This window comes from Dendroctonus ponderosae, unplaced genomic scaffold, assembly GCF_020466585.1.
Source record: "Dendroctonus ponderosae isolate FM_Combo_2020 unplaced genomic scaffold, Dpon_F_20191213v2 Dpon_F_20191213_231, whole genome shotgun sequence".
Classification (NCBI taxonomy): domain Eukaryota; kingdom Metazoa; phylum Arthropoda; class Insecta; order Coleoptera; family Curculionidae; genus Dendroctonus; species Dendroctonus ponderosae.
Window position 1 is genome coordinate 2,762 of NW_026018440.1, and position 26,934 is coordinate 29,695.

At 38.6% G+C, this 26,934-nt stretch overlaps 2 protein-coding genes across 2 annotated transcripts; one reads left to right on the forward strand and one right to left on the reverse strand.

Annotated features, from left to right (window-relative positions):
• The first annotated feature begins 365 nt into the window (after positions 1 to 365).
• Positions 366 to 11,854, forward strand: LOC109545394. Its single transcript, XM_048664417.1, has 4 exons — positions 366 to 421; positions 7,381 to 7,557; positions 7,616 to 7,721; positions 7,774 to 11,854. The coding sequence occupies exons 2-4, from the start codon at positions 7,474 to 7,476 to the stop codon at positions 11,646 to 11,648; spliced, it is 4,065 nt and encodes a 1,354-aa protein (XP_048520374.1). The 5' UTR covers positions 366 to 421; positions 7,381 to 7,473; the 3' UTR covers positions 11,649 to 11,854.
• Positions 11,855 to 12,284: 430 nt separating this feature from the next.
• Positions 12,285 to 20,549, reverse strand: LOC125503685 (myb-like protein AA). The gene is made up of 4 exons (XM_048664418.1): positions 20,465 to 20,549; positions 19,067 to 19,251; positions 18,866 to 19,010; positions 12,285 to 14,055 (listed from the first exon to the last, which is right to left on the reverse strand). The coding sequence occupies exons 1-4, from the start codon at positions 20,493 to 20,495 to the stop codon at positions 12,440 to 12,442; spliced, it is 1,977 nt and encodes a 658-aa protein (XP_048520375.1). The 5' UTR covers positions 20,496 to 20,549; the 3' UTR covers positions 12,285 to 12,439.
• Positions 20,550 to 26,934: the final 6,385 nt, after the last annotated feature.

The window sequence follows — 26,934 nt, forward strand, 5'->3', positions numbered from 1 at the left end:
CTGGTGTTTGTTAGATTCAAATCGTTGTTAATAATAATAATTAATCTTGAAATTTTTACAAAAACGCTCTGATATATGCTTAAGTTTTGTACTAATCTCACTCTTATTTCGCAATTTTTAATTTTCGATTAGTGCGCTACAGAACTGTCGTATTTCCCAACGCAAAATGCCATTTTTCTCCCAAACGGCTCAGTTTAGACCTTTTGACTAAGGGAGGGCTTTTTGTGTGGAAATCATTGATCTTTCAAAAAATGTCCTTAAATTGCCAGTAGCCTCAGTGGAGGAAAAGTTAGGGGCTGAATTTCCAACCCCAAAAAATCGAAAAAGGCCTAATTGAATTGATTTCCCAATTTTTGTTTCAGGTCTAATATGGCTCTTCCTCTTACAATATGGATTTACGGCGCTATCACTTGAACCAGGAGTAAGTAACATCATTAAGACACTGTTGAACTGAAAAAATTCCCATTCAATTGGCAATAATTACAGCGCCTAATGCGACTTCTGGTAATCCAATTATTGCTCCAGCACGTTTTAGGTAAAAGTGCTTCCTTTCTCTATCTGCTATTCTTTTATTTGATTAACAATGGTTCCTTTTGCAAACACTATATGGGGATCTTTTTCGATGTAATTAGCCGTTTTGTAACAGTGCTGGGAACCAGGAAATCCTCTTTGGCGGAAATTTCAACCAGATAATATCTCCTGGTTTGATGATGATGACGGCTGCGATGATGAAACAACGTGTCGAAAATTGCTCAATTTCAAAAAATATCAAAGAAAATTCTGTTAATTCTATGATACAATTTAGTCATCGATTTGCATAGTTTGACATCAGAACTCAATTTTTTTCGATCAGAAACGTGCTGAAACAGTCACTATTTTTGTTGAGCTAACGTTTCGACTATATTTTGGCCTTCATCAGGGCGCTTCAAGAGACTCCATAGCTCTGCTAACCGCTAAAATATATTCGAAACATTGACTCAAGAACAACAGCGTTTTTTCCTGCAAAACAAGGAACCAAAAATTCATCATTCTCGCAAATTCTGCTTTTCAGTGCGACAAAAACTGTGCCAATGTTTTGCGTATGTTTTGCCGTCATCATGGTTCCGGTGGTTCTTCCAGAAGCAATTGACTGAAAGAATATCACCCAATGTGAAAACTGATTTTTTAAGGTCTTTGCGGAATGATGAATTTTTGGGCTGAAATCATCGCTGGTTTTTTTTTGAGCCAACGTTTCGAATATATTTTGATCATCATCAGACTCTGGAAGAAAGTCCAGTTCTCAGATGATCGCTAAAACATATCCAAAACAATTACCCAAAATAACAGCGTTTTTTTCATCATTCTCGCAATTTGCGATGTTTTTCTCGTGCTGTGTGTTTCTCAGCGTTTCGGGTATAGTCTGTGATCATCAGGGTTTTGGAGCTCTTTTTGGAGGGACTTGAATGAACGAAAGTGGCCGAATGTGAAAATCGAGTTGTCGAAAATAATGGAATTTTTGGGGCCAAATTTTTCGATTATAGGCGTACTGAAACATTCGCTGTTTTTTTTTAGCCAAAGTTTTGAGCATATTTTGACCATCATCAGGCTCTAGAAGAAACGCCAGAAGTCTGACGATCGCTGAAATGTGTCCGAAACATTTACTCGAGAAAATCGGTGGTTTATTGTCAAACCGCTGACCAGAAAACGTTTTAGTTTAATGTATTTACCTTCCAATAAAAACCGCTGTTTTTCTTGGGTCGACGATGCGGTTGTATTTAAGCCATCATCAGGGTTTTGGAACCACTTGGCCAAACAAGGTAGCCGATTCATAAAATTTTTAGAGAATAAGAACATTTCTGGTCAGCGGTGTGCTAAAGAAATGGCGTTTTTTGCCAAAGTTTTGGTTGGGCTTTATACATCATCAGGGCTCTGCAGGAAGCTCAAAAACCTTTACGACTGCTGCTTTACGAATCGGTATACCGAAAAAATTTCAGTTTTTCTTGCGGCTGCGTTCTGACAAAACTTTAATCGCCATAAAAAGGCGCTGCAAATGAAGTTTATTCCTGAGCCATGATGTCGATAGTCGAAACTGTGGCGCAAAAATCCAGAATTTTTTAGGCAAATTGATGCCCAAAAACTTAATCATTCTTCAAAAAACCCTCATTAGTAGACGACTTTCTTTCATTTAAGTTGCTCGAAAAGGGGCTCCAAAACTCTGATGATGACTAAAATATAGCCAGTAAGAGAAAAAGAGGTTTTTATCGACAAACCAATGACCGAAAAATTCATCATTCTGAAAAGTTCTATTATTATTGATGGGTCGAAAAACGCTCTTTTTCTTGGGTCAACGTCCTCATCAGTGCTCTGAAAAAAATATTCCAAAGCCAAGAAAAACCGAGTTCTTTCTTCAGCATAGCGATAATAAGAATCTTCATTATATACGAAAATTCCCTTATCACAGTGGGCAACTTTCTTTCATTCAGTCACTAGAATATTGATTGTTCGATTGACTTGGTAAAAGGCAGGTCCGATCATTCATTCCGGTGCTATCACTAACTGGCGTTCGGTTTCACTTGTTCAACATGAAATGTACACAGTGAAGCGAAGAATGTCTATTGTTTTTGCCCGATGATTAATATACATGGAAACTGAAGAGCTGGAGGCAATTAATAGCAACTGAGATCAACAAGCTTTTTGACGCTAATGAAGAAAATCATGCGATTTGATTGATGACACTGAGGGTGTTGGTTCTTCCGCATCCTTATTCAGAGGATTAAATTCTCCAAACAATTGAAAATGAGAGTAGGTGCTTTGATAAGGAATTATCTTATCCGAAAAGCGTATATTGATCCTAAGTTTTTGTACACAGGCAACATCAAGATTATCCCCAGTAGTACGTATATCTTAAATCGATTTCTTGGAATTGACCTACTAAAACCTAGAACAACTTTCAATGAATATTACGCATTTCGTCAAGAAAAAACCTGAATTATACGGTTTTGGTCTTGCTAGAGTGCTAATTTCCATACGGTTTACATACGGGCAAATTGATTGTAACAACAATTTGCTGAAAGAACTAATTGAATCGGCAATCAGACTGGGATTATCGTAATTAAGGCGTCATTGTTAAAGCCGCAATTGGAGCACAGAATGGTAGAATGTGTGCGATGAAATAATCATCTTAATCAGGCAATTATATCATGCGATTGCACCAGATCAGCCTAATGATGTGACTGGAGGGTGTTACAATCGATATCATAATGAGCTGTTGCTTTGGAAAAATAGACGATTCAAAAATGGTTTTTTTGAATATTTTTTGGTTTTTTGATGGGATTGCAGCACTGAATCCGTTTTGTTATAAAACCACTTTCCTCGAGCATTTAGTAATGAAACAATGGAACGTGTTCCAAACCTGACATTGAGCAACTTGGGCATCGGTTGTATAACATCGCACGCCACAATAAAAATCAACACAATAATTAAAAAAGATCGCAGACCCGAATTAACAGCGGAAAGTAGGTGACTTGATAACGCACAATTGTTCCTTTCCCGTCGTGCTTTTCACATCATTTCTCTAGGAAGTTGTTCTCACTTATTTTATTTTTTGAAACAAAAACCTGCCTGTTAAATGCAATTTACGTTGCAACAAATCGCATTATTATGCGGTTTTATAGTTTTTTTGATTGATCAATAAATTTTAAGTGCGCTTAACCTTAAGCGAGTATTTTCCCAGTTTTTTTCCATTTGAACATGACGAGAGTGTTTCTTCTCATCAGTTTCAATTAGAGTTCTGACATTTAAGTTGACTTTGACCTTCTCGAGCAGCACGCTTTTAGAAATGTTCCTGCTATTTATTGGCTGGTTTGAGTCGTTTGAACATAAATCTACAACAGTTGAGCGAGAAAAACCGCACCAACATGGAATGAGGATCTTAGGTTTTACTGAGAGATTTTCTGAAAAAACTGCCCAAATTGAGGCATGCTTTTGAGTCAATTTAATGTCGGGGAAGTGAGTCTATTTGTTCGGAAATTTGTACATTGCGTATTGTTTGAGGGCGATTTTTGAAAAACTTCCAACCCTGGGCATTGCATTTGGACTGCCATCGATCGCTCAGAATTTTCAAGGAAGGTATTAATTAATTTCTCAAAAACTTGTTGAAACAGACGCAATTTTTAATTCTCATTTTACAGAGGACTCCTGAAAGAGTTCGAGTTTTTGGAAAATTGAATCTCAGTGCGACTAAGGGGAGTTTTTTGATCAATTTTGTTGTCATGTTTCTTGGAGTTAGATCTTCACGATTTTGGAGCGATTGGTCATTAAAGAATGCTTCAAAAACCTGCAAGATATAGGCAAATTTTTTAGCTTTTTTAATGCACAATATTTGGGGCCACATTTTCCGAAAGGTGCATCGGTTTGAGGGTGATTTTTGAGGAATTTTCAATTGTTTCGCCTGACATCGCATTTCGACAGGTATACAAGAGTTTCTAGGCTTTTTAGATAGAGAGTATTTAAGTTTCTAGTTGAGCAAACTTGCATAATATTGCGGTTTGCGGAAATTTTAAACATGTGTTGTATAGTTTTTCCAGTCCAGGCAGTTAGCTGGAAATTAATTACACAAAAATTTGCCCAAATCTCGACAAGCGCTTTGGGACTATTTCGTAAAGAATATTTGAAGTTTCATTTGCCAAAAAAATGCATAAAAATGTCGTTTAAGGGGGATTTATGAGCATTTTTCAATCATTTTTCTCGGCGTACGCGCTTTTATACTATCGACGAGTTCAAAATTAATTACGCAAAATCCTGCGCAAATTAAGGATGGTTTTTCAGCCTTTTCAATAGAGAAGATGTCACACATTATTTAAGGAAAAGGTTCTCAGCCTTGGCGTTTGTGGACGTTTTTAGAGGATTGTTTTCGACGTATTTTGAACATGCAGTTCGGGCACAGGCAGATTTTTTAAAATTTCTTACTCACCAACCTGGAAAGAAACAAACCAGCTTTTTAGTTATTTAAATGAAAAAAATACTTGAAGCTATACATTCCGAAAAGTGCATACAATTGTCTTAAAACGGTGTTTTTTGGGGAATTTTTATACAGTCTTAAAATTGGCTACACACAGTTATTTCAAAATTTATTACTCAGTAGCGAATTTACAGAAAAAACAAGTTTATAAGCAGTTTTATAGACAGTTGAATTTATATTTACAAACAACATTTTATATCAAAAATGACCTTTGAAGGCAAGTTTTTATGATTTGTTATTCATCTCTCAAGAAATTGCCTTTTGACCAAAGGCAGCTGTTTCTAAATTAAGCACTCAAAAATCTTGAAACGTAGAAGAAACTTTCTAAGCCCCTTAAAACATAAACAGTTCAGTACATATTTTTGCAAAGGCTCATAAAAATGCCGTTTTCGCCAGATTTTTGGGGAATTTCTTAATAATTAATAATTAATTTTTAATTATTATTTAGAAGTATTTATTCAGATCATTAACAAAAAGTGCTTGACTTTAGCGTTTAAGGACGCTCGAGGTTTGATTTTTGAGGATCTTTCTGCGGGTAGGTACTTCTTTTCTAATCAATTACTCAAAAACCTCAAAACATACGGACAATATTTTACGCTCTTTTAGTGGAGAATACTTGAGACTATTTTTCCAGAAAAGTGTTTAAAATTGACGATTTATTTCGATTTATAATCAATTTTTGATCATCTCTAATGAAATGGCATTTCGATTACAGACGGTTAAACATTAATTGCTCTGTCAAAGAAGAGGAGCGTTTTTCATTTAAATTTTAATTTAAAGAAAAGTTCATAACATGGGCGTTTGAAGACGATTTTTGGCGATATTTTAATCATGTGTTTGGAAGTTGCATTTTACCTGCAGCCAGTTATTTACAGATAAATTGCTCAAAAATGAAACAAGGCGCAGCCAGACCTCCAAGTTTAATAAATATAAGATTTGGGGCGATTTTTACTAAAAATAATGAAACAATGTCATTTGAGGAAAAATTTGGAGAAAATTTTAACTAATTTTTTGCAATTGCTTCTCGACTACAAGCCGTTGTTTGGAAATTATTTACTCAAAAAAAATGTCAAATTAGAGCAAAGTCTTTTTAGTTTTTGAATGGAGCAAAATTGAATCAATGTTAAAGAAAAGTATACAACAGTGACGGTTGAGGGCGATTTTTGAGCAATTTTCAGTCACCTCATTTGAAATTGCGATGCGACTTCAGAAAGTTGGAAGGAAAGTTTCTAAATTAATTACGCAAAAGCTAGCCAAGATAGAGGCAAGTTTCTCAGCCATTTTAATAGAGGAGGGTTCAGGTTGTTTTATCGCAAAAGTTCATAAAAATCCACTTTGAGGGCGCTATTCTAATAATGAGGCACACTTCGTGTAGGTAGGAAAAGCACGCACCTGCTTGAGCTCAATATATTAAAAAAATTACATGAAAGGAAACCAAGCAAAATTTAAAATGTAAGGAAATCCATATTCTTCTTAACTGTCTGTAAAACGGTTAATTGTAAATCAAACTGAATTGAATCAGAGTTATTAATAGTCGAAAACTTACTCAATTAATTCCAGGCTCGACATTCATTTAACCCCAGTGGAATTCAATAATTGATTCCGAAACTGATTTTTCAATGATGGTAAGGATAAAATTGTCTTATGACAAAAGAGCCATTGATAAATACATGCAATTGACCTTATAAGAGCGAATGTACAATCCAGTCGGTATGAATTCAAATCAAAGTGTATTATTCAGGCTTTCGGTATTCAAAGGGAGTGGGTTTTGCATTTGATTGACTATCCAAGTTCAACCATCCCATAAGCAGCTGAAATATTCCGAAACTGTTGAAAAATCGATACGAATTAAATTTAAAAAAACAAGTCAAAAAGTGCGATTTTTGGCCAGAACATGGTTTTATTTGCTGTTATATCTACTAGAAAAGGATGAGGAAATCTAGCCAGAAACCCACAGTGGAAATGAAGAAACTTCCTTATGGATCTGGCCTAGAACGGGAAAAAGTGAAATTATTAATTTCATTGCGTAGCTAATTTTTGCATAAACAGCTGCATAGCAAATTGCAGTATGCAGAGTCCATTTTCCTCACTTGAGCTGACCATAAATAGACAAATTAAGCATATTCCATAAGGTGGGTTTTATGCCATACCTACATATCCTCGTCAATATGTTGTCACACTCTTTAATGAATCATTCAATTAAAGGCGCTGGCATTTCCTTAATTAAGTTTCTTCGCTTCTATAAACGTAAAAAGCAAGGATGGCGATTTTTCTTCACCGCACGGAAATTGAATCAATTCATGTCGCAGTTTGAAGAAAAATTGGGCGATTTCCCCACCATTGACTATTCAAATAATAATTGGATATTTTTTCTGCTTTAGTTTCTGGATTTCGACAATTTACCGGACACGAACTTCTCATGTCACGGCAAAGTGATCGGTGGATATTATGCGGATGTGGAGACCAATTGTCAGATGTTTCACGTTTGCACTAAAGGACAAGCTGGAGAAAACATGGACATTCGGTTTCTGTGCTTGAACGGCACCGTTTTCGACCAGGTGAGGCACTTTGAAACCCCCGGCTTTTCACCCTAAAAACTATCCAATTTTCCGATAGGAAACTCGCGTCTGTGAACGGATTGACGAGGTGGACTGCTCAAAATCCGAACAATTCTACAGCCTGAACTTGGAACTGTATCAACATTCTGGGCAAAATTCCGAAGGTATTTTCCCGGATATTCCAGGCGAATTGATTAACTGCTTTGGGCTTTCCAGATATCCCCGAAGTTTCCCAAGAGACTGAAGCTCCGACGAAATCGACCACCACATCGACCACAACCACAACGAAAAACCCGACAACTTCGCAATATTTCACCACTGCCAGACCAGTGGCGGCTACGGCTGCTTCCAACAGTCCCCAAGCAGTTTCCGGCCATCATTTTCCGGTGAACGCCCCGGATATCCGCTTCAACCCGGAAGAGATTAATATCAGTTTAAACCCCGGAGCTCCTCCGGATATACGGACGAAACATTTCCAACTTCCGCAAGGTTTTAGTGACGATAGTAGTGAAGTGAGTCACGGCGATGAACACGAACGCGAGCGCCTAAGCGCCTCCACATCTCCTAAATCCATTTACGCCATAGATAGTGATAGTGATAAGTTACCTCAGAATAGTGATTACCTCGAAGAGAACTTCCGAAGCACTGAGCGACAGCCGCAGTTTTTAATCCAAACCAACAGCTTCCGGCACAGTCAGAGCTTTCCGCCCAACTCCCATCAGTATCATCATCCACAGTTCCACTCGACCACGGTGAAGCATTCGGGAAACTTCCCCAGGCAGACCACCAGTCGCACGATTTATTTGCACTCACTAAAGCCTCCCCAGGTTCACCAGCATCACCACTACACCCACCATCCCAGGACGGAAAAAACCCCACAGCGAGTGCAAATCCCCATTCCCCTCCTACCAACCCTGCCACCTCTTACCTTTAGCTCCCCAGCTCCTTTCACTCTCCAGCATCACATCGACAGCAAGAGATACACAAAGGAGCACCAATCGCCTCCCAGGATCATAATCAGCGCCAGCGCCAGCGTGAGCGATGCCAGCGGGAGGAGGCTGAACTACTCGCTTGGCACAATCGGGGCGGCGCAGATTCTGGACACGCCCCCTTCGTCCTACGACGAATACAAGGACGGCGACGTGGGGCTGGATCCTTTCTATCACGACGTGCCCAAAATACAGGAAAGAAAGCGAAGGAAGCGCAGCACTGACGAGAATCCAATCAATCCGTTCGAAATAATCAAAAACGAAAAGGAGGCTGTCGAGGTGCTCAAGTTTCTCTACACCTGGTATCAGAGCCATCAGGCGACAGCCACTGTTCCTCCTCCAACCAGCCCGGTTTCTTCCGACCTGATCCAGACAATCAACAACGAACTGGCGCCCCGAATAGAAGAAATCGGTCTCAACCCAGAGAGCAGTGAGATTCACTCAACCAGCTCCAAAGAAGCCACAAGTACAGAGTCCATGAAACCCCACTACGGAGAACTTTTCAAGAAAGGAGGCAGGTTCAGCTTAGTAGGCGGATACAGAAACGAACCAGTTTTCAATGGGGAAAACCACAAGAAACTGGCAGAAAGAATGGACGTTGGCGACAAAACCCGGAACTCCGATATCATCGTCAAAGACTTCAAAGAGCTGCCGTTTAGCACGCACGATTACGTGGATGATAACTACGAAGGCGTGACTTACAGGCAAAGTGCGAACAGTCAGGAAGTCCAGCCCAAAAAAGACAAACCTTTAGACCTCAACCTACCCCAACTGGTAAAAAACACTCCAAACCACACCAATCCTGAGCGTGAATTCGAAGCAACCAAGGAACCTGGTAGGGAAGAAGTAGGGGACGCCCCTGAAACAACAGCTCCTTTCCCAGCGGGATTTGCAGACACTGAAGAAACCTCAACTGATCAAACCAGGCACTTTACAGATCGGAGTTCTGCAGACCTTCTGTACAAATACCTGCAACTGACCCCAGAAACCAGTTCAACATCACCAAAAGAACACCAGAATGTCACGGAAACCAGTGGAAAAGTGACCAAACACACAGAGATCAACGTGCTTTCAGAAACTCGAGAGGCTGAGCCAAATAAAGCAACATCCTCCACCAGTGTTTCACCTCCAAGACGTCAAGGAGGCAGAAGGAGAGGAGGAATCAAACAAAAACAACTCGATAGCTACCAAGCTGCTAGCTACAATGTCCCCAACTCCTCTGCTCAAAGAGAGGCGCAAAACTACATTTCAACTCCTCCAAATAAACCGTCTGCCCGAAGAGGGAGGAATAGAGGACGGTCTCGCTTTGCTACCAGCACATCAACCACTGAGCTTTCCCCAGCAGTTTCAACCAGCAGCTGGTTGATCCATTTTGAGGAAACATCCGCACTTCGCATGGAGGAAACAACCGTTGCTTCTGCGGTTGAAAACTCCACCACTGAGGCTCCGCTTCCGGAAGCTACAAATCCCATACTCCAAGAGCGCGAGGCAACCGTCGTTACTGAGGCCGCAACTTTTGTAACTCCCAGCTCAACGCAGGAGGCCACTGATTTTATTCCCTTCTCTAATACCATCACCACTGACTCCTCCACAGATCCTTTGAGCACTACAGAGGAAAATGCACGGGAGGCAGTTTCGGAATTGAACCCTCCAGCTCCGACGGCGTCTTATCTGATAGAGCTGCTGAAACATTTTGCTCAGAGCGATGATTCTGCCATTTACGCCCCCTTTACTACTGAGGCCCCCACTTCGTATGATCCTCTAACGGAGACTCTGATGAGTAGCTTGCCATCTTTCGTCACTCCCAAGCCTGAAAGGCGAAGAAGTCGCCATCGGCATTCTTCAAAGGTTAGCACGACTCAATTGCCCACGCTCAGAGACATTTCCAGGAAAAATTCGCCCTTGATTAGCAGCAAAAATGAATCCGAAAGCAAATCCAAAGCTGACTTGCTGGACAAGCTTTCGGCTATTGAAAAGCATTTGATTGAGGGAGATTTACCGACAACAATTGGGGCTCCTGTGGTGATCTCTGAAGAAACGCCCAGCACGGAAATGCCGGAAACAAGCACAGTTTTCCAGGAATTAGCTCAGTTCCATATTGATGCAAAGAACTACTATGATGATGTTTTTGTGGTTCCAGAATCAACCACCAGAAACTCTTCTGAGCCCCAAGAGGAGTTGAAGTTGACTGAAAGTACTACAGAAGCTGCTGCAACTGAAGGAATCAGCTCAGAACTAAACCCAGATGAAGCAACGACTAAAATGTATTTGGATTTAGGCGAACTCGCAACCACCCTCCTGCCTGATGTGGAAATCCAAAAGTCCATATCCCTGCCTGTATCGGTTCTGGATGTTCCCTACCCCATAAATGATGCCCACAGCATCAACGGTCTGTTTTCCAACGAGGAAACTTCAACTTCTACCAGTATTCCTTCTGAATGGCCTTCATCAACAACTACATTGCCTTTTGCTGTTACAACCGAAGTTTTGCCTGATCCTACTGAGTATCCGCCCTCTGACCCCCCAATGAGGCAAGTTCATGACAATTCCACTGAAATAATCTTCGTCAAAACCGACCAATCCTTGGATAATCCCAGGGCAGTAAATTCTAGTCACTTGTACCAAGTGGTGTTGGAAAGCAGCTCAGAACAGCCCAGCACCACTACAAGTGGGGAGCATTTCACGCAAAAATCTCGACCTTTACACAGAAGGCCTCACTCCCACTCGAAAACAGAGTATGGAAGGCACCGATTCAACACTGAGCTCTTGAGTAAAAACCCCAGCTTTACTGTTGCACCTCTTCATCGGAGCGTCTCCCCTACTAAACCTCGCGCACTGAAGAAGGTTCTTCTCCACACCACTCCGCTTTCTTCCAAAAGTCCCCGACCTCCCAAAGTGAGCAGTCGATATGTGTTTAATTGCTTCGGAAAGGAGACGAACCGATTCTACGCCGATCCTCGCGACTGTAGGCTGTTCCACTACTGCACCAACGGCTACAGCAAGAACCAACTATTAGACTTGAAATACGTATGTGATCAAAAGACTTTCTTTGATGAGGACAGAGTGATCTGCACCAAGGTGAAGCCGGCTAGGTGTGTGTAAATAGGGAAACGTCTGGTTGTGCACAGGCCCAGTGCAGATTCTGTCTGAAAGTGAATGAACTATTTGATTCTTTAACCCTCTTTTGTGTTTTTGTATAAATCGATTTTCTACTATTTTTTACCAGAACGACTAGACTAGCCTGCTAAGCAATGCTTTTAACTTTTGTAAAATTGTTATCAAATACTCATAGTTTAATATATTTAATAAAGAAACTTTGTTATAACTCTTCTCCTTCTTTTCCCTGCCAGTGTCGCTGTTAATTCCCGTTTGACTTAAATATTTGAAGTGTTCTGCATACTCTCAATGATTCAAATCTGGCTAGCATGGAGGCCAATCTGTTGGTTTAGCCACGAAAAAATGACTTTAGGTAGGGAGACGATCGATCTGTTGTTGGTAAATGAAATGCAAGTAAAATAAATCAACAACACTGAGGAAGAATAGGAAAACATGTGGAAAAGCTTGAAAAAGAAGCAAAATCCAATCCTCCAACTGCTAAACAGTATATTAAATAAATCCAAGCCGTGCAAAAAACTCAGAGCTCAATTTTGGAAATAGTTCTCAAGTAGAACGAACTACTATATGGCGAAGGAATCATCCAAATAATGTAAAGAGATAAATAGAAGTAGAAAAAGCGAGTCAATAAAAAACAGCATTTTATTCCTCAAAAAAATATGTACAACCTTACATCTTAAAATCATCATTTACTTTCTCACCTTCTAACACTGTGTCTCATTTAATTTTACATAATACTTAATCAATAAAACAGACTATAAATAACTTAGTTGGCTAACTTAGTTTTTCGACGACTTCTTGATCTCCGTGTCTATCTGATAGTCCGGCTCAGGACCAAGACTATCATAGTAGGCATAATCGTAGCTCACATCCTTCACCTTCTTCGGGCTGGGTTGAGGCTTCGCCTGCTGCACTGGCCTTTGAGTGACTTGGGTGCTTCTCGTCGAAGCTGGCTGGGTCGATTTGGGATAGTTCTGAGTCTCCCTCTGAGTGCTGTAGGTCCTGGACGGCTCATAGGGTTTCTGAGTGGTAGTGGTAGGCTGCTGCTTCTGAGCTCTGGCCAACTCGTTCCTGCTGCTTGCAATATTCTGGCTATGTGCAGTCTTCAGGAATTCTTCCTCATTTGCCCCACTGTTGTCGTACTTTGCATCATACGAACCATCATCGTACTGAGTCTCGTCATATCGGTTCGATCTGGGCACAGCAGTGGTGGAGGAGATCTTGGGAACAGTGGGAGTGTATGGGGTGAACGTTGTGGATCTTTGAGTGGTGCTGGGGTTGCTGAACTGCTGCTGAGCGAAATTGCTGGAGGCTTTCTGCGTCTGCTGGGCGATCTGAGTGTAGGCTTGCTGGGTTCTAGGCGCGAAAGTTGTAGGGAAGCCAGTGTTGGTAGCAGGCACACTAAAAGGCTTGGCTTTGGGCGAAAATGTTGTGGGTTTGTATGTCTCCGCCTTCTTAGGACTGGTGGACTTCTTATCGAAAGCTGTGCTATATTGAGAGTTGGCTAACGGAGTGGTTGTTCTGGAGTATTGAGGATTGTTCGAAGGGTAGTTCTCAGTTTGCTGCTTTGTGGCTTTCGGGCTGTTGAAGCTCACCGGAGCACTAGTGGATCGGGAAGCATAATTTTCCTGCTTGGCGACTTTAGGAACATCGTAATTAGCATCGAAAGTAGCGCTAGATGAAGGATAGTTCTGGGTCTGCTGCTTGGGAACCCTTGGGACATCGTAGTTGGTGTTGAAGCTCACTGGGGCATTTGTAGCTCTAGGCTGGGGATAGTTCTCAGTTGAGCTAGTGGAGAATTGGTGGTTGGCGCTGGATCTGAATGGAGCTGGAGTGCTGACGGTGTAACTTGGAGTCTGGTTGCTGACTCGTTGCCTCTGTCTGGATCTAAATGTAGCTGAGCTCTGCTCATTGTTAGGAGTAGAAGTCGCACGCTGCGTGGTCGGATTATAACTGCTTCCAGCAAAGTTGTTCGCAAACCCTGTAGGTCTTTGGGGGCGACGAGTCTGGAGCTGCTGCTGCTCCTGCTCTGGCTGCTTGGTTGTTTGCTGCTGCACGGGCCTGCGTTGCTGCTTCCTAACTATCTTCCTCTTCTGCTCAAAGTCCCTGTCCTGGTTTACATTGACGTTATCATCGTAGTCTTCATCAGTCTCTTTGCCATTGTTGCGGTTATTGAAGAAGTTAGACGAACTGGACGTCCTGAAGATATCCTTCTCAGCATTATTATTATTATTGTTGTTCAAAGGCCTCCTAGCCTGTGGCCTTTGATAGTCCTTCTGCTGGTTCACCACTTGACTTTGAGGCTCCCGGTTAATGCGCGCATCTCCAGTCTCGGCCCTTTGAAGAGCGAACGTTTCTTCATCTTCGCCGTATTTGTGTGCTTTGCTCTCGAATCCTGCAACAAAGAAAAACCATGTGAAAACCCAAGCGAAAGCATGTTAGTGCAGTCATTTAATTACACGTTTTGAGTGGTTCACAGTAAAAGAACAATGAGTTCGAATATGAAATAGTGCTGATGTAAGAAGAATGGCAGGGAAATTTTATGTAGGTTTTTTCACGTTCGACTTATGTTTAGTCATTTTGCAAGTGGTTTCCTTATTATTTTTTATTTACGTCCCCTAACTAAAACCTCAACGTTTTTGTTTCTATTTATCCTCACGAAATAATTGCAAAAAGTCTAAATTGTTTGTTAACGAATGGTATTCGGTATTGCGGTTTTAATGAAGTCTTCACAACTTAAAAACTCAAGTGTTCTCTATAAGTTGCCAAAATTTAAAGTTTCTGCTGGCAGCACATAAAAAATTATACATTTTTTACGCACAGAGCGCTTGAGTACAACCGCTCATTTTTCTACCAACTTTTACCATCCCTAAAAAATTCAGAATTTTGGGGGATTTGTAGAAAATTTTCAGAGTTTGCCGCTTCAGGCATTTTCTGTGAACTGCCAAAGTTTCAGTTTTTTAGCGGATGTAAATTAGAAAGGATTAATTTTTCAAACATGAAATGTATCTGGGGCAAAATGTTCATTTTGGGCCTAAATTGACTACGCCCATAGAAATCAGAATTTAGCGAGATGCGAATCAAAGCTTCGCAACTTTGAGACTAAAATATTTCTTGTCATGAGCAAAAATTCTAAGTTTCTCCCGGTTGCAAATCAGAGGTTGGAAAATTTTCAAGCGTACAGTGGCTCTGGGATAAAACACCCATTTTTAAACAAATTTTTATTAACACCGCAAAAATTAAGATTTAATGTTATAGTAATATAATTTTCAAAATCGGCAGATTCACGAGTGTTCTGTAAACTGCCAAAGTTTCAGTTTTCTTCCAGTAGTAAATCAGAAGATATGAATTTTTCAAAGATGGCGTGCATCTATCTATCTATCTATCAAATTCTGACCGAAATACCCTGTATTGATGGCGAAAATTTAAACTTTCTTTCAGTAGCCGATAAAAAGTTGGGAATTTTTCAAACGTAAAGTGCACTTGGCGAAAGACGCCCATTTTCAAACCCATATTTACCAAGTTATTTACCGCAAAAATCAGAATTAAGAGTGAATTGAATACAATTTTTACAATTCGCAGATTCACGTCCTGTCTGTAGGTTGTGAGAGTTTTAAGTTTTTAGCTAAGGCTAAATGAGGCTTTACGAATTTTTGAAACATAACAGGCACTTGGGGGGAAACGCCTATTTCACACCAACTTTTCAAGCCAGAAAAAGTCAGTACTTAGTGCGATTTAAATGAAAATATCACTCTTTCTACATAGATGCAAATGCTTCCTGTCGACTGCGACATTATCAAGCAGTTACTGATAGTAGATTAGAGGTTGGGCATTTTACAAGCATTGACTGCATTGGGGGGAAAACTTTCCTTTTTTGATCACCATTCACCAAGGCCGCAAAAATCAGAATTTTAAACGATTTGAATAAAATGTCCAGCAAACTTAGACTCAACCATCGTCTATATAAATTGCTAGCTTCAGCTGACTGCCTGCGTTCGACAAAAAATTAGGATTTTTTTAAACATAGAATGCACTCGGGATAGAACACCCCTTTCCAAAACACGATGTTTGTCTCTTTGCATCCTGTATTATACTGTATTTCTGGCTTCTGTAGTCACATTTTCCATGTTTATTTCCCCGAACGTGACGTTAATTAATTTAATCCCAGCTGAAAAATTAAACAAGTAGCAACCTCACTGATAGCCATTAATACAGTGAATAATAGAAAAACAGGAAACAAGTGTGTTACATGGGACGACCATGGCGGTGAGATATGGTTGATGATGATCCCGCATAATGTGAGATCGGCGATGAAAAAGTGAAAGCCGTGGGATGTTAAAGGTCGCGTTCTTACGGTACTACTTGGTTTATGAAAAATTGCAAGATAATCGTACGGGAAAATGTTAATGAGTTGATCACATAATCGCGCATAGCATACAGGTGTGTACAATCGAATGTGGATTCTAGCAATTAGACGGTTTAATGGATGTTTGCTTAATTTTGTGTACTTTTTGGAAATTTTGCTTGATTGCTCAAAACCACTATAATAGAGATACCTTTTTTGCAATTACCTGGCTTGGAAAACGAAGACATTTGGCAAATTCCGGTGAAATAACGCTCCTTAATCACTTTCAAAATAGAAAAGGAATGGGCAGGTCAGAAGTCATTAATCACCGAGCTTTATTAATGCTTTTCATCCAAATATGGAGTCTCCTAATGATGTCGATCATCGTTCAGTTAGTTATAAGTGAATTATTTGACAAATAAGCCAATTTGAATGCAGTAGAAGAAGTAGATGTGAACGGAAACTTAAGAAGGAATAAAAATCAGTCAAAAACTCCACAACAACGCAGCTGCTAACTTCGAATGAATAACAATCAAATAATTTTTTGTGTGCAAAAGTGCATTTGCATTCGTTTCTGGTGCTTTGCATATGATGCAACCGCATTGCGCGAAATACGTTAGTTCCCACGTTTTTCTTCATTCTTCGAAGAAGACCCGGTTTCTATGGTGTTACGTTAGTGCGCAAAACGATCGTTTATTAAGGTCATCTTACACTGCTGGCTAGATAATCTGACTTACTTAATCCATTATTTCAGTGCATGTGATTACACGGAAGATTTCCAACGAAAGTGAAGACTTAGCTTATTTTTTGAGTAGATTTAATGGAGATAACGACTATTTCAAGCAAATTGATGAAACGAAGTTAAATAGGTTTTTGAAAATTCAACACAAAACATAATGGTTTTAAACTGGAAGGTTTGATTGAAATTAATTTAACCAATCGCTTTGCAATCAAATTTTTGACGACTCAAAAATTTTACTTTTTGCCTTAAAATGCAACGAATTAAAGTTGCATATTCCAATTTTCATGTCAGTCAAGTTTCACTTTCAATAAGTCTTATTGCTTTCAGAAAGTTTCCAAAATTTAATCCAAAAGTCGAAATTTTTAACAAATTGAGCAAGTTTTGAACTGGCGTTCCGACCTTTTACTTCGATTTTATCAAAGTTATTTTAATTAGGAAAGTACGAACTGCGTGAAAACTCATATTTCAGGCCAACATTTTCCGAATTTGCAAAAAATTCAAATTTTGTGTGATTTGTATGAGATTTTCAGAATTTGAAGCTCCAAGTGCTTTCCACCGACCGATCAGAAGTTGCCAATTTTAAAAACATTACACTTTGTTAAAAACGCGTATTTTTAGGCCAACATTAACCCATTTACGCAAAAATCAGGATTTCCAACAATTTGAGTAAATTTGGCCATGCATTCAGATTTATATATTTCGTATAATTTTTGGAATGTTCAAGTCGCTACTTGTCCTTAGTTAGAAGTTACGAATGTTTCAAATATAGAGTGCACCCAAAATGCGCATTTTTACAGTAACATTTTCCAAATCCGTGAAAATCAGGAATTGCTGTGAATTACATCAAGCTTTCAGGGTTTTGAGATTCGAGTATTTGCCATGGACTGTGAAAGATTCGAGTTTCTGCCTACTGTAGATCATAAGTTAGAAATTTTTGAAACATTATGTAAAATTGGTTGAAAACGCGATTTTTAGATCAATATTAACTAAGTCCGAGAAAATTAGAATTTGGACCGTTTCAATAAGTATTGCAGCATGTTGAGACTTAACTATTTCCTTGTATTTTCTGCAAGGCTCAAGTTGCTGCCTGCGCTACGTTAGAAGATAGTAATATTTTAAACATAGGCTGCACTTGGGTGAAAATACGCATTTTTCGACCAATATTTACCAAGCTCGCAAAAATCAAAATGTGATATGATTTATATTAAAATTTCAGAGTTTCCGGATTCTAGTGCAAATTTTCTGTCAGCCATGAGCGTTTCAAGTTTCTGTTTAATTTGGATTAGGAGTTACAAATTTTTCAACGGAAGAGTGCTCGTGGGTAGAAACGCCCATTTCTGAGCCGACTCTTTCTGGCGGTCTAAGCAAAATTTTTATAAAGTCAACATGTTATGAAAGCTTAAAGTTGCTAGTGGTTCCAGATTATAAGATATAGATTTTCCGCAAGTAGAGTAGGTGGAAACGCACATTTTGAAAATAATTTGTTAATTTCAAAATCAACTTAAAAATCAGAATTGTGTACAATTTGAGGAAAATTTTGAGAGCTTGCAGGTCCAAGACTTTTTTGTCTACGGTGTAAGCTTGTAACTGCCTTGGAATAGAAGTTATGAACTATTCAAACCCAGCGTGCACTTTGATGGAGAAGTTCATTTTTCGATCAAGACTCAGTCCGCAAAAAGCCCAAAATTAGTTTGATTCAAACAAAATTTTAATAGTTTCAAGATTCGAGGGGCTGCTGCAAACTGTGAGAAATTCAAGCTTTTATTGACTCAAAATTGAAAATACTTCCATGAATTGAAAATTTATTGTAGTTGAAGTCCATTCTGTGGATTCTTAAAGTTTCGAAATTTGCGCTCCCTCGAAAAGAAGTGAAAAAACTTTAAAACACAGTTGGGTGAAAATGTTCATTTTTAAACTAACATTTGCGAAGCCCGCAAACTTCAGGATAGAACGACTTAAAAAAAAGTGTCTTATGAAGATAAGTTGAGCAATAAAATCAGAGCTTTTGTGAACGAGATAATGAATCTAACAATTAAGCAAATATTTCTAAAACCAAAAATCGAGATTCAACAAAAAGTGATTTAAAACAAGACGTAGAAAATAAATCAAATGCATTACCTGATCCAACGCGATACAAATCAAAGTTGTCACTGGAATAGTATAAGGTGGTGGCATCACAATCTACATCCTCCCAATCAGCGCAAATCTGATGATCCTGATCGAAAGCCGTTCCATTTGGACAAAGGAAGCGGAAATCTTGCACCTGGAACAATCAAGTATGGTAACCTGCTCTGTAATGGAAAAATCTGGTCAATTTACCCCGATTCCTGCGACTTTAACGCAAACATGGAACATCTGGCATTGGGCATCCGGGTCCGCATAATAACCGCCCAAGATTTTCTCCCTGCAGCTAAACTGGGTCTCTGGCATGTCCTCCAAGCTGTACGTGGGGAAAGGCTCATGGTTCAGGAAAACTCCTTCGCAAGACCATCTTGCCAGAATCCCTATTAATTAATCATAATTGATAATCATATCAAAGACATCGTGCTAACGATCCTAAATTGTACCTGGCTCTAAGTACAAAGCAACTGGTATTGTTTCAGGTTCTTTGTTCAACCGGCCAGGTTCTTCCATGGTCAAACGTATTATACAGATAATGGTTCTTAATTAGGATCAGCTTACTGCTAACGTTACGCAAGTTTAATTAAATTAATTATTACGATAATGCACAATTTCTCAACTGGCTTTGCTCAGTTAATGCCATTGATAATTGCGCGGCGAGTTAGCTAGAAGTGACTTTTTTGAGAAAGACTCAAGTGAGTATTCATGCATAATCCGCACAGCTTCCCATTGGCAAATTAATTGAATTCAATTAACATAAAATCATCTTTAGCAGATGCTATCGCATTCCAAACTGCGTCATCTCTAAAGGATGATTTCTCGATTGCATAATGCGAATTATTCCACACTCCATCGGTGTCACTATTTCTTCATTCCATTACATCACGGTCCATCTGCAGATTCTCGCACGATTAGCAGGTTTTAGAGGCGAGAACGTACGATTTTATGGGCGAATTCCCCAGGATTTGATTGGAAATGTGGCAATAATCAATAAAGTTAATTAATTTGCAAACCAAAGCAACAGGCAAAGGTTAGGCCATTTGTGTTTTGTAATTATAGGTGAAGAGCCAAAGAAAAGACAATTGAAGTTTTTAGAATATTGCAAATGGAAAATCGCTCAAATTTGAAAATTCTCACTTTTCGTTTGCTACTGAAAATTGCCCTTTTGTCGCGCCACAAAATATTAAAAAAATAAACATTTACTGACTTATGATGGATTCTTTAAGGCAACTGAAGTGAATCGGGCAATTTTGGAAAATTTTCCGGTTCCTGGGCTCGAAACAATACGATTGCCTCACTTTAATGGCCTGCATTTTCAAGAAAAAATCACACAGTGCACAGAAATATATTTGTATTTTTCCTTGTAAGACCATTTTCCAACTGTCCCCTATTTAAAACACACAGAAATTTAAATCTTTGAAATACGTTTAAATCAATTAAAAAATTCCAAACCCTTAGTGACACTTTTTTTTTAATTGTGAAAAAAGTCAAGTAAAACCTGGAAAATGCAGTCCAAAAATCACTGAGCAAAACACTGAAGAAACACAGACAATCTTCACATTAAGGGTAGGAAAAACCGGGGCCACTGCTACTCACCTAGAAGCAACAAAACAGTAACGGACTGCATTTCGGTTCGTCATCGACTGGTGAAGAACGAAGACTAATGTTGAAGATGCATCCCGTGAAGATGGTAGTGAAAGGAAATCGACCGCGTCCTCCTGGTGCCCGAGTAGGGGGTCGCAAGGATCTTCTTCTGCTTCGAATCGGTCACGACTCGAGAAGGATACACTTTTTTCAGACGGTTTTGGTTTGCGCTCGAAAACCCTAGCAGGAACTTGAACAGCAGGACGATTTTCGTTCATCTTTTAATTTGGCAGAAGGTTAATAAGTGGGTTCCACACTTTACAGGTTTTTTATGTAGTTTACAGGCGTCAAACCAAGGACTGAAGATTTGAAGTATTCTCTCATCACTCACAGCTGGGAAAATGATGATTTGATTTTAAATATCACTAAAAACAATGAAATTCTTGTCATTTTTACACAAGGAAAAGTTCCTGAATAGGCGGCAGCTCGTTAAATATAGTTTGCCCTCGTATGTGAGATGTAGTGGACCAGATGATCAGTGTATAATCAACTGATTGTTTGCATTTGATGAATAAATCAATTTCTTCCTGATTTTGCATATTTGGAAAACTTGCCCCAACAAATCCTTTACTATTGAGCTCAACAGCAATTTTTTAGACCCTTTTTGATGCATCCTTTTTAACGTCGTTTGCAAATGAAAAACCAAAGACTAACGTTTCAAAGTGGCTTCCTTTCCTTACAAACTACCTAAAAACAATTAAAAATTGTTTCAGGGATTCAGTGCAACTTCACTGAAATTCTAGTAAAATTGCTGTGCGTTTTGCATCAAATAGATTGAATTTTATTAATAACTCCGTTCTTCCTGATTTTGTATGTTTGAAAAAGCCTGCTCCTACAAAGTCATTTACTGTGATTTATTTATTTAGACTCTAGAGGTTTTCTGTGGCACATTAATGTCGTTTACAGGCGAAAAACCAAGGACTGAAAATTCGAAGCAGCATTATTTCATTCAAAAACTAGCTAACAACCATTAAACGTTGTTTTAGAAAAAACAATAAATTCCTGCGTGCTTTACATGAAGCACACTTCTTGGATTGGTCACAACTCCAAATAAAATCTATTCCTGGGTTTCAGTCATTTATTGTCTTTATTTATTAATCAAAATACGTTTCGGTGTATTTTTCCACCATCATCAGTATTTTGATTAATAAATAGAGACAATAAATGACTGAAACCCAGGAATAGAATTTATTTGGAATTGAAACACAGTCAGGAAAGTATATACAAATTGGTCACAACATAAGGTCTGGCCAGAGGTGGCGCTTTATTAATTTAAGTCCCCCTCGTATATAAAATGTAGTGGACCAACTCAGTAGTCACTTTGACGCAGGGGGTCAGAGCAGAGAATAATGGACTGAGCGATTGCAAATGAATAAACTTTTGATATTTTACTATTCAAAACATGCTTCCATGTTTTGTTTACTAGAAAAAAATGCTTCGTGAGCAAAATAATTTGCTTTGTGTACGCGGAACATTAATGTTCGTAGTTCAAAAAGAATAGAATGTTGTCACCTCGTTTGCAAAGCCAAGAATAGCAAACGACCAGGAATATGCAAGCAAACAGTATGCAAATATTGGGAATCTATTTCCGTCTGATGATTAAAGCCGCAAAAAGGCAAAGGTCGAAGAACCAAAGCCTTGATATTGCAAGAAGATTCACAACCAAATAATTGCGGATAGAAATTCGAGCACTTTCAGTAGCCGACGATCCCAAGGAGTGTCACTTTTCAATTCCACACTCGAATGTGCGCTTGCAAAACAACTTTTACTATTTCGCCCAACTAATGCTTATTAAATAAATATTTTTTGGGGGTTTGTTAGCAATTTTTAGCATTGAAGAACTAGCATGTGAGAACCGTATTTAAATTGCTTGCTAACAGATCTTCAGCGATATTCAATGTGATCCCCAAGCACGTTCTCACGTTCATTTTCATTGACCTTTTTAGCCTGACGGATTCCAAGATGGTTCCATGGGATGTTCGAACCATGGAATACGTAAGAGTGCTTGATGATGAACTTTTGCCTATGCAACAACGATCGTATGCCGACTAGTCGCGCAATAAAAGTTCTTCTTAATCTTGATAAATTTTCCTTATTTGATATTTGAAAATCACGACCCCCCTAACTAACCGCGTATGTTTCAATCATCGACCTGTTTAAGCTTAAAGACCCATTGTGGAGCTTTAATTTGGCTTCATATTGCTTGTGCTTAATCTTGTTCATATTAAGCTGTGACTGCCCTCAGCAGGTGTCTTCAGCTTAACATGTCAGAGCCAATGGAATTAAGCACTGCCAAATCAATCAGCTTTCTACCTGCGGGTATTTACCATTTTTTAACCGACAGGTTCTTGGAATGGATTAGCTTTAATCCATCATAATGTTTTCGTGTGTTTTTTACTTTGAAGAGTGTTTATTTCGAATCTGCAGGGTAAATGGTTATGCAACAAATTGGTCGCATTCTTCGCCTCTTTGCGAAAAAAACTTCAAAAATGGAGTGTGTTTTTTTTTGAGGTCAATCTTTTGCTTCCGACCGAACAAGCTGCTCGATGTGCATATTTAATGTGTTTGAGTGTAAATGAAGGAATATTTTGTCAGTTAAAAACGCCTCAAATTGAACCAAAAATGTCGCTTTTTTCGCATATAAATGTTCTGACGTGTTTTCCATTGAGCGCTCTGAATTTCTCGATCTTTTGTGAAAAAACTTTGCAGAATTTATGAAATTTTTGATCAAAAATCGAAATTCCACATGCGTGTTTTTTGAGCTCAATTAATTGTTTCCGACCAAAAAAGTTCTCCAGTATGCACACATAAGGCGTTTGCGTCTGTAATAAGAAATATACTGTAGGTTAAATATAAGACTCAAAAAAAATACAAATAAAGATTTTTCAGCGTCCAGAAATTCAAATATAGGGATAATTTTTCGTGGCTTTTACGAACCAATTATTTTTGGAATCATGAAACAGTTACTGCTTTCGACAGGATAAAATGAAATACTCGGTTGGTTCGGCTCTGAAGAACTTATAGTGTTTTTCATAACATTTCTTGCGATGAACATTCTGTATTATTTTATTCAAGCAGTGTAAATCGTTCAAACTGAGATTTTCCAACGAAAGTCAAAAGTTTAAGACCGCTTTAAAGCGGCTGAAAATCGGTCAATATATTCAATTAATTTGCTCTTTAAGTGTTTTTCAATAACATTTTTGATAATAACTGAAATTTTTTGATTCTTTAACTGCTTCGCAAAAATCACCATTAGCCATTCAAGACCAATCGCATTTCATAAAAGCTTCTAACCACATTAAATTGTGTGCGAAAGCATGCCGGCCATGAGCATTGTTTTGCAAAAAAAATATCACCGGTCTTGGACACATTGTCCTGCTGTTTAACATTACGAAACGCTGATGAATGGACGCGAAGCATCACGATGATAAATTCGCCGAATATAAATGTTAAAACTATTACTGCGTTTTCAGTTTTCTTGCAACTATCTTTACGAGATCGGAAAGGTGAAGGCTTTTGAGTAGCTGGGCACAGTTATTAACAATAAAATTGCGCTAAAATTGCCTATTAATTGCTGGATATGGCAGATTTTTCTAGTTTTTTCAATGCGATATCCTTCCTTGTTTGGTCCAATTGAGAGACAGAATCTGTGGAATTTTAAGTGGCCATTTTTTCCTCTTGAATTACTCATAAAATCACTAATTAACTTAAAGCTATTTCTTATTAAAAAAAACGAAGATTGGCAAAGATCGTGAGAAGATTGCATGTTTCCCAACCCGGCTGCCTTACATTATTTACTAAAGAAGTAATTTCAAATAGTTCCGACCTTCGGCTGGTCTTCTAAGGTGAAACCGATTCGGTTTGGCCGAAATAGCTTCGCAGTCCATCATTATCGGATATATTTTCGAATTATTCAAACAACTTAATTGGCGGCATTTTAACAGAATTAATTGAGGATTTGATTTGATTTGCCAATCAATAACCTTCGTTCTATTACAAATGTGTTTAGTTAAAACTACAACATTTTGATGCCAAAGAAAACCCATCTGTACCAGTCTGTACATACAAACATTGCGTCCCGGAAGCAACGTCTAAATTCATTTAAGGTCAGTTTATTTCTGGCAAATAAAATTTTTATTTTCGCGTTGCAGTTGGGGAAGAACCAAATGCTCACCTTATAGATATTCTTTTTACTAAAGACTTTTCTTTGTGATTTTTTTTTGCAGAAATTACACCGTCACCCTCCTAACACTAGTTGCTCTCAGTTAGAAGTTTTTTGAAGAGTTTTTCTCAGTTAGAGAAGTTTAAATGTTTATTAGAGAGCTTCCAGTTGCGTATAAATGTTAATTTTTAGACCAAAAAATCAGCTTTGAAATCTTTTAAAGCTTTTAAACAGTTTAAGACTCAGATTCAGGTCGCTACTTGCCCTGGATTAGAAGTTAGGAGTTTTTGTTGGACAGCCTCTAGTTGCCTGAAACTTTCATTTTCAGACCAAAAGTTGCAAAGATTGCAAAAATCAGCATCTTATGAAAAGTAAAATTAATTTTGACGAGTTTTAGTCTCAAGTGGCTGCTTTAGACTCAATTTCATATCGCTACTTGGTCTGAGATAAAAATCAAAAGTTTTTATTTGAGAGCGTCCAGTTGCTTAAAAACGTTCATTTTAGACCAAAATGAAGGGAGCAGAAATCAGCTTTTGTCGTGATTGAAGTGAAATTTTGAGTAGTTTTAGACTCAACTGTGTTCTTTAGACCGTAAAAATGTCAGGTCGCTACTCACCGGATTAAAACTTAGGAATTTTTATTAAAGAGGTTTCGGTTGAGTGCAAACTTTTATTTTGAGACCAATATTTGGAAAGGTTGCGAAAATCAGCATCTCATGCGAAGCAAATGGGATTTTGAGGAGTTTTAGACTCAACATGTCCTCATCAGACTGTAAAAATTTCAAATTGCTACTTGCTGTGAACTAGAAGTTAGGAATTTTTAATGGAGAGCCTCCAGTTGCGTAAAAATATCCAATTTAGACCAATATTTGCAAAAGGAAGAAAAATCAGTTTTGTCGTGATTCTAATGAAATTTTTAGGCAGTTTAGACCCCATAGTGCTTTTTAGATTGTAAAATTTTCAAGTCGCTACGTACTGCAGATTAGAAGTTACGAATTTTTATTAAAGAGGTTTCAGTTGCAAAACTTTCATTTTGAAACCAACATTCGCAACGGTAGCAAAAATCAGCGTTTCATGCAAAGTAAAAAAAATTGAGGAGTTTTAAATAAAAAAATCACTTGTCTGCTTTAGACTGTAAAAAGTTCAGGTTGCTACTGAACTTCTTCTGAGGAAGTTCACTGAATTTTAATAAATGTAGACATTTCTTGTGGGACTTATTGTATAACTGCTAGGCTTAATGAGCATCCACCAACTTCCAATAACTCTTGTGGCCAAATCGAAGATCTCCATGATGATTAGCATATTTACCTAATTGGAAACGTTGGAAAGGCAATTAAAATATAATCAGAAATTGGCCTGGTTCCACTGACGTAACGTCGTCATCAAACAGTAATTTCAAGTAACAACATAACGAAGAAGCGACTCTTCTGGTAGAAAGTAGCGAAATGGTGAGAGATTTTTCAACAAAACATAATATTGAAATTGCTGTGATGTAACATCATTTTTCAAGGAGATTTGTTCGGTCATTGCATTGAAACTGGGTGGCTCAAAGACGTCACGGCAATTCAATCATTCTTCTTTTGGGCCAAACGAAAGTAATTTTTACGGCAAACTAAATTCCTGTTTGGACAGTGTGCAGCTCATAAACGATCCCTGTTGAAATGCTCGTTAAAATGGCATGCACATGCACTACAAATAATGCAATTGAATGATGCAATGCGAGGATTTTTGCATTTTTAAACACCTTTTATGGTTCATTGAAATCGACAGCACGTCCGCAACATCAGTTGGCGAATAGTGTACAGAAGTTGTTGAAAATCTAGGTCGAAACGATTTGATCTCGTTTTGATTATTGCACACATCTTGTCCGACCATAGGGAGAGATTCTTCTGTTTATGACCGATCGAGTGGCGTTAATTATGCGCCAATCAATGGAATGTGTTCGTGAAACTGGAGCAAAGAAAAAACTGCTCTTTTACATCATCACTAACGTTTCGCTAGCACGCATAGTTGACATTATCAGATACTGATCGTTGAGGGATGATGAAACTGAATGACGCAGAACCTACTCAAGCTAGAAAGATGATAGTTGAAGGCGGCAGAATATGAAGAGAAAAATTAAGGAAGCAGCCTCTGCGGTCTCCAGCTTCCCCCCAGAAGCAACAGTTCAGAATTGGCTATAAAACAACAATTAATGTAGGTAATCGAATATTGTCGGCTGGAATGCGAACATCCATTTGAAGATGGGAGCCATGTGGGCC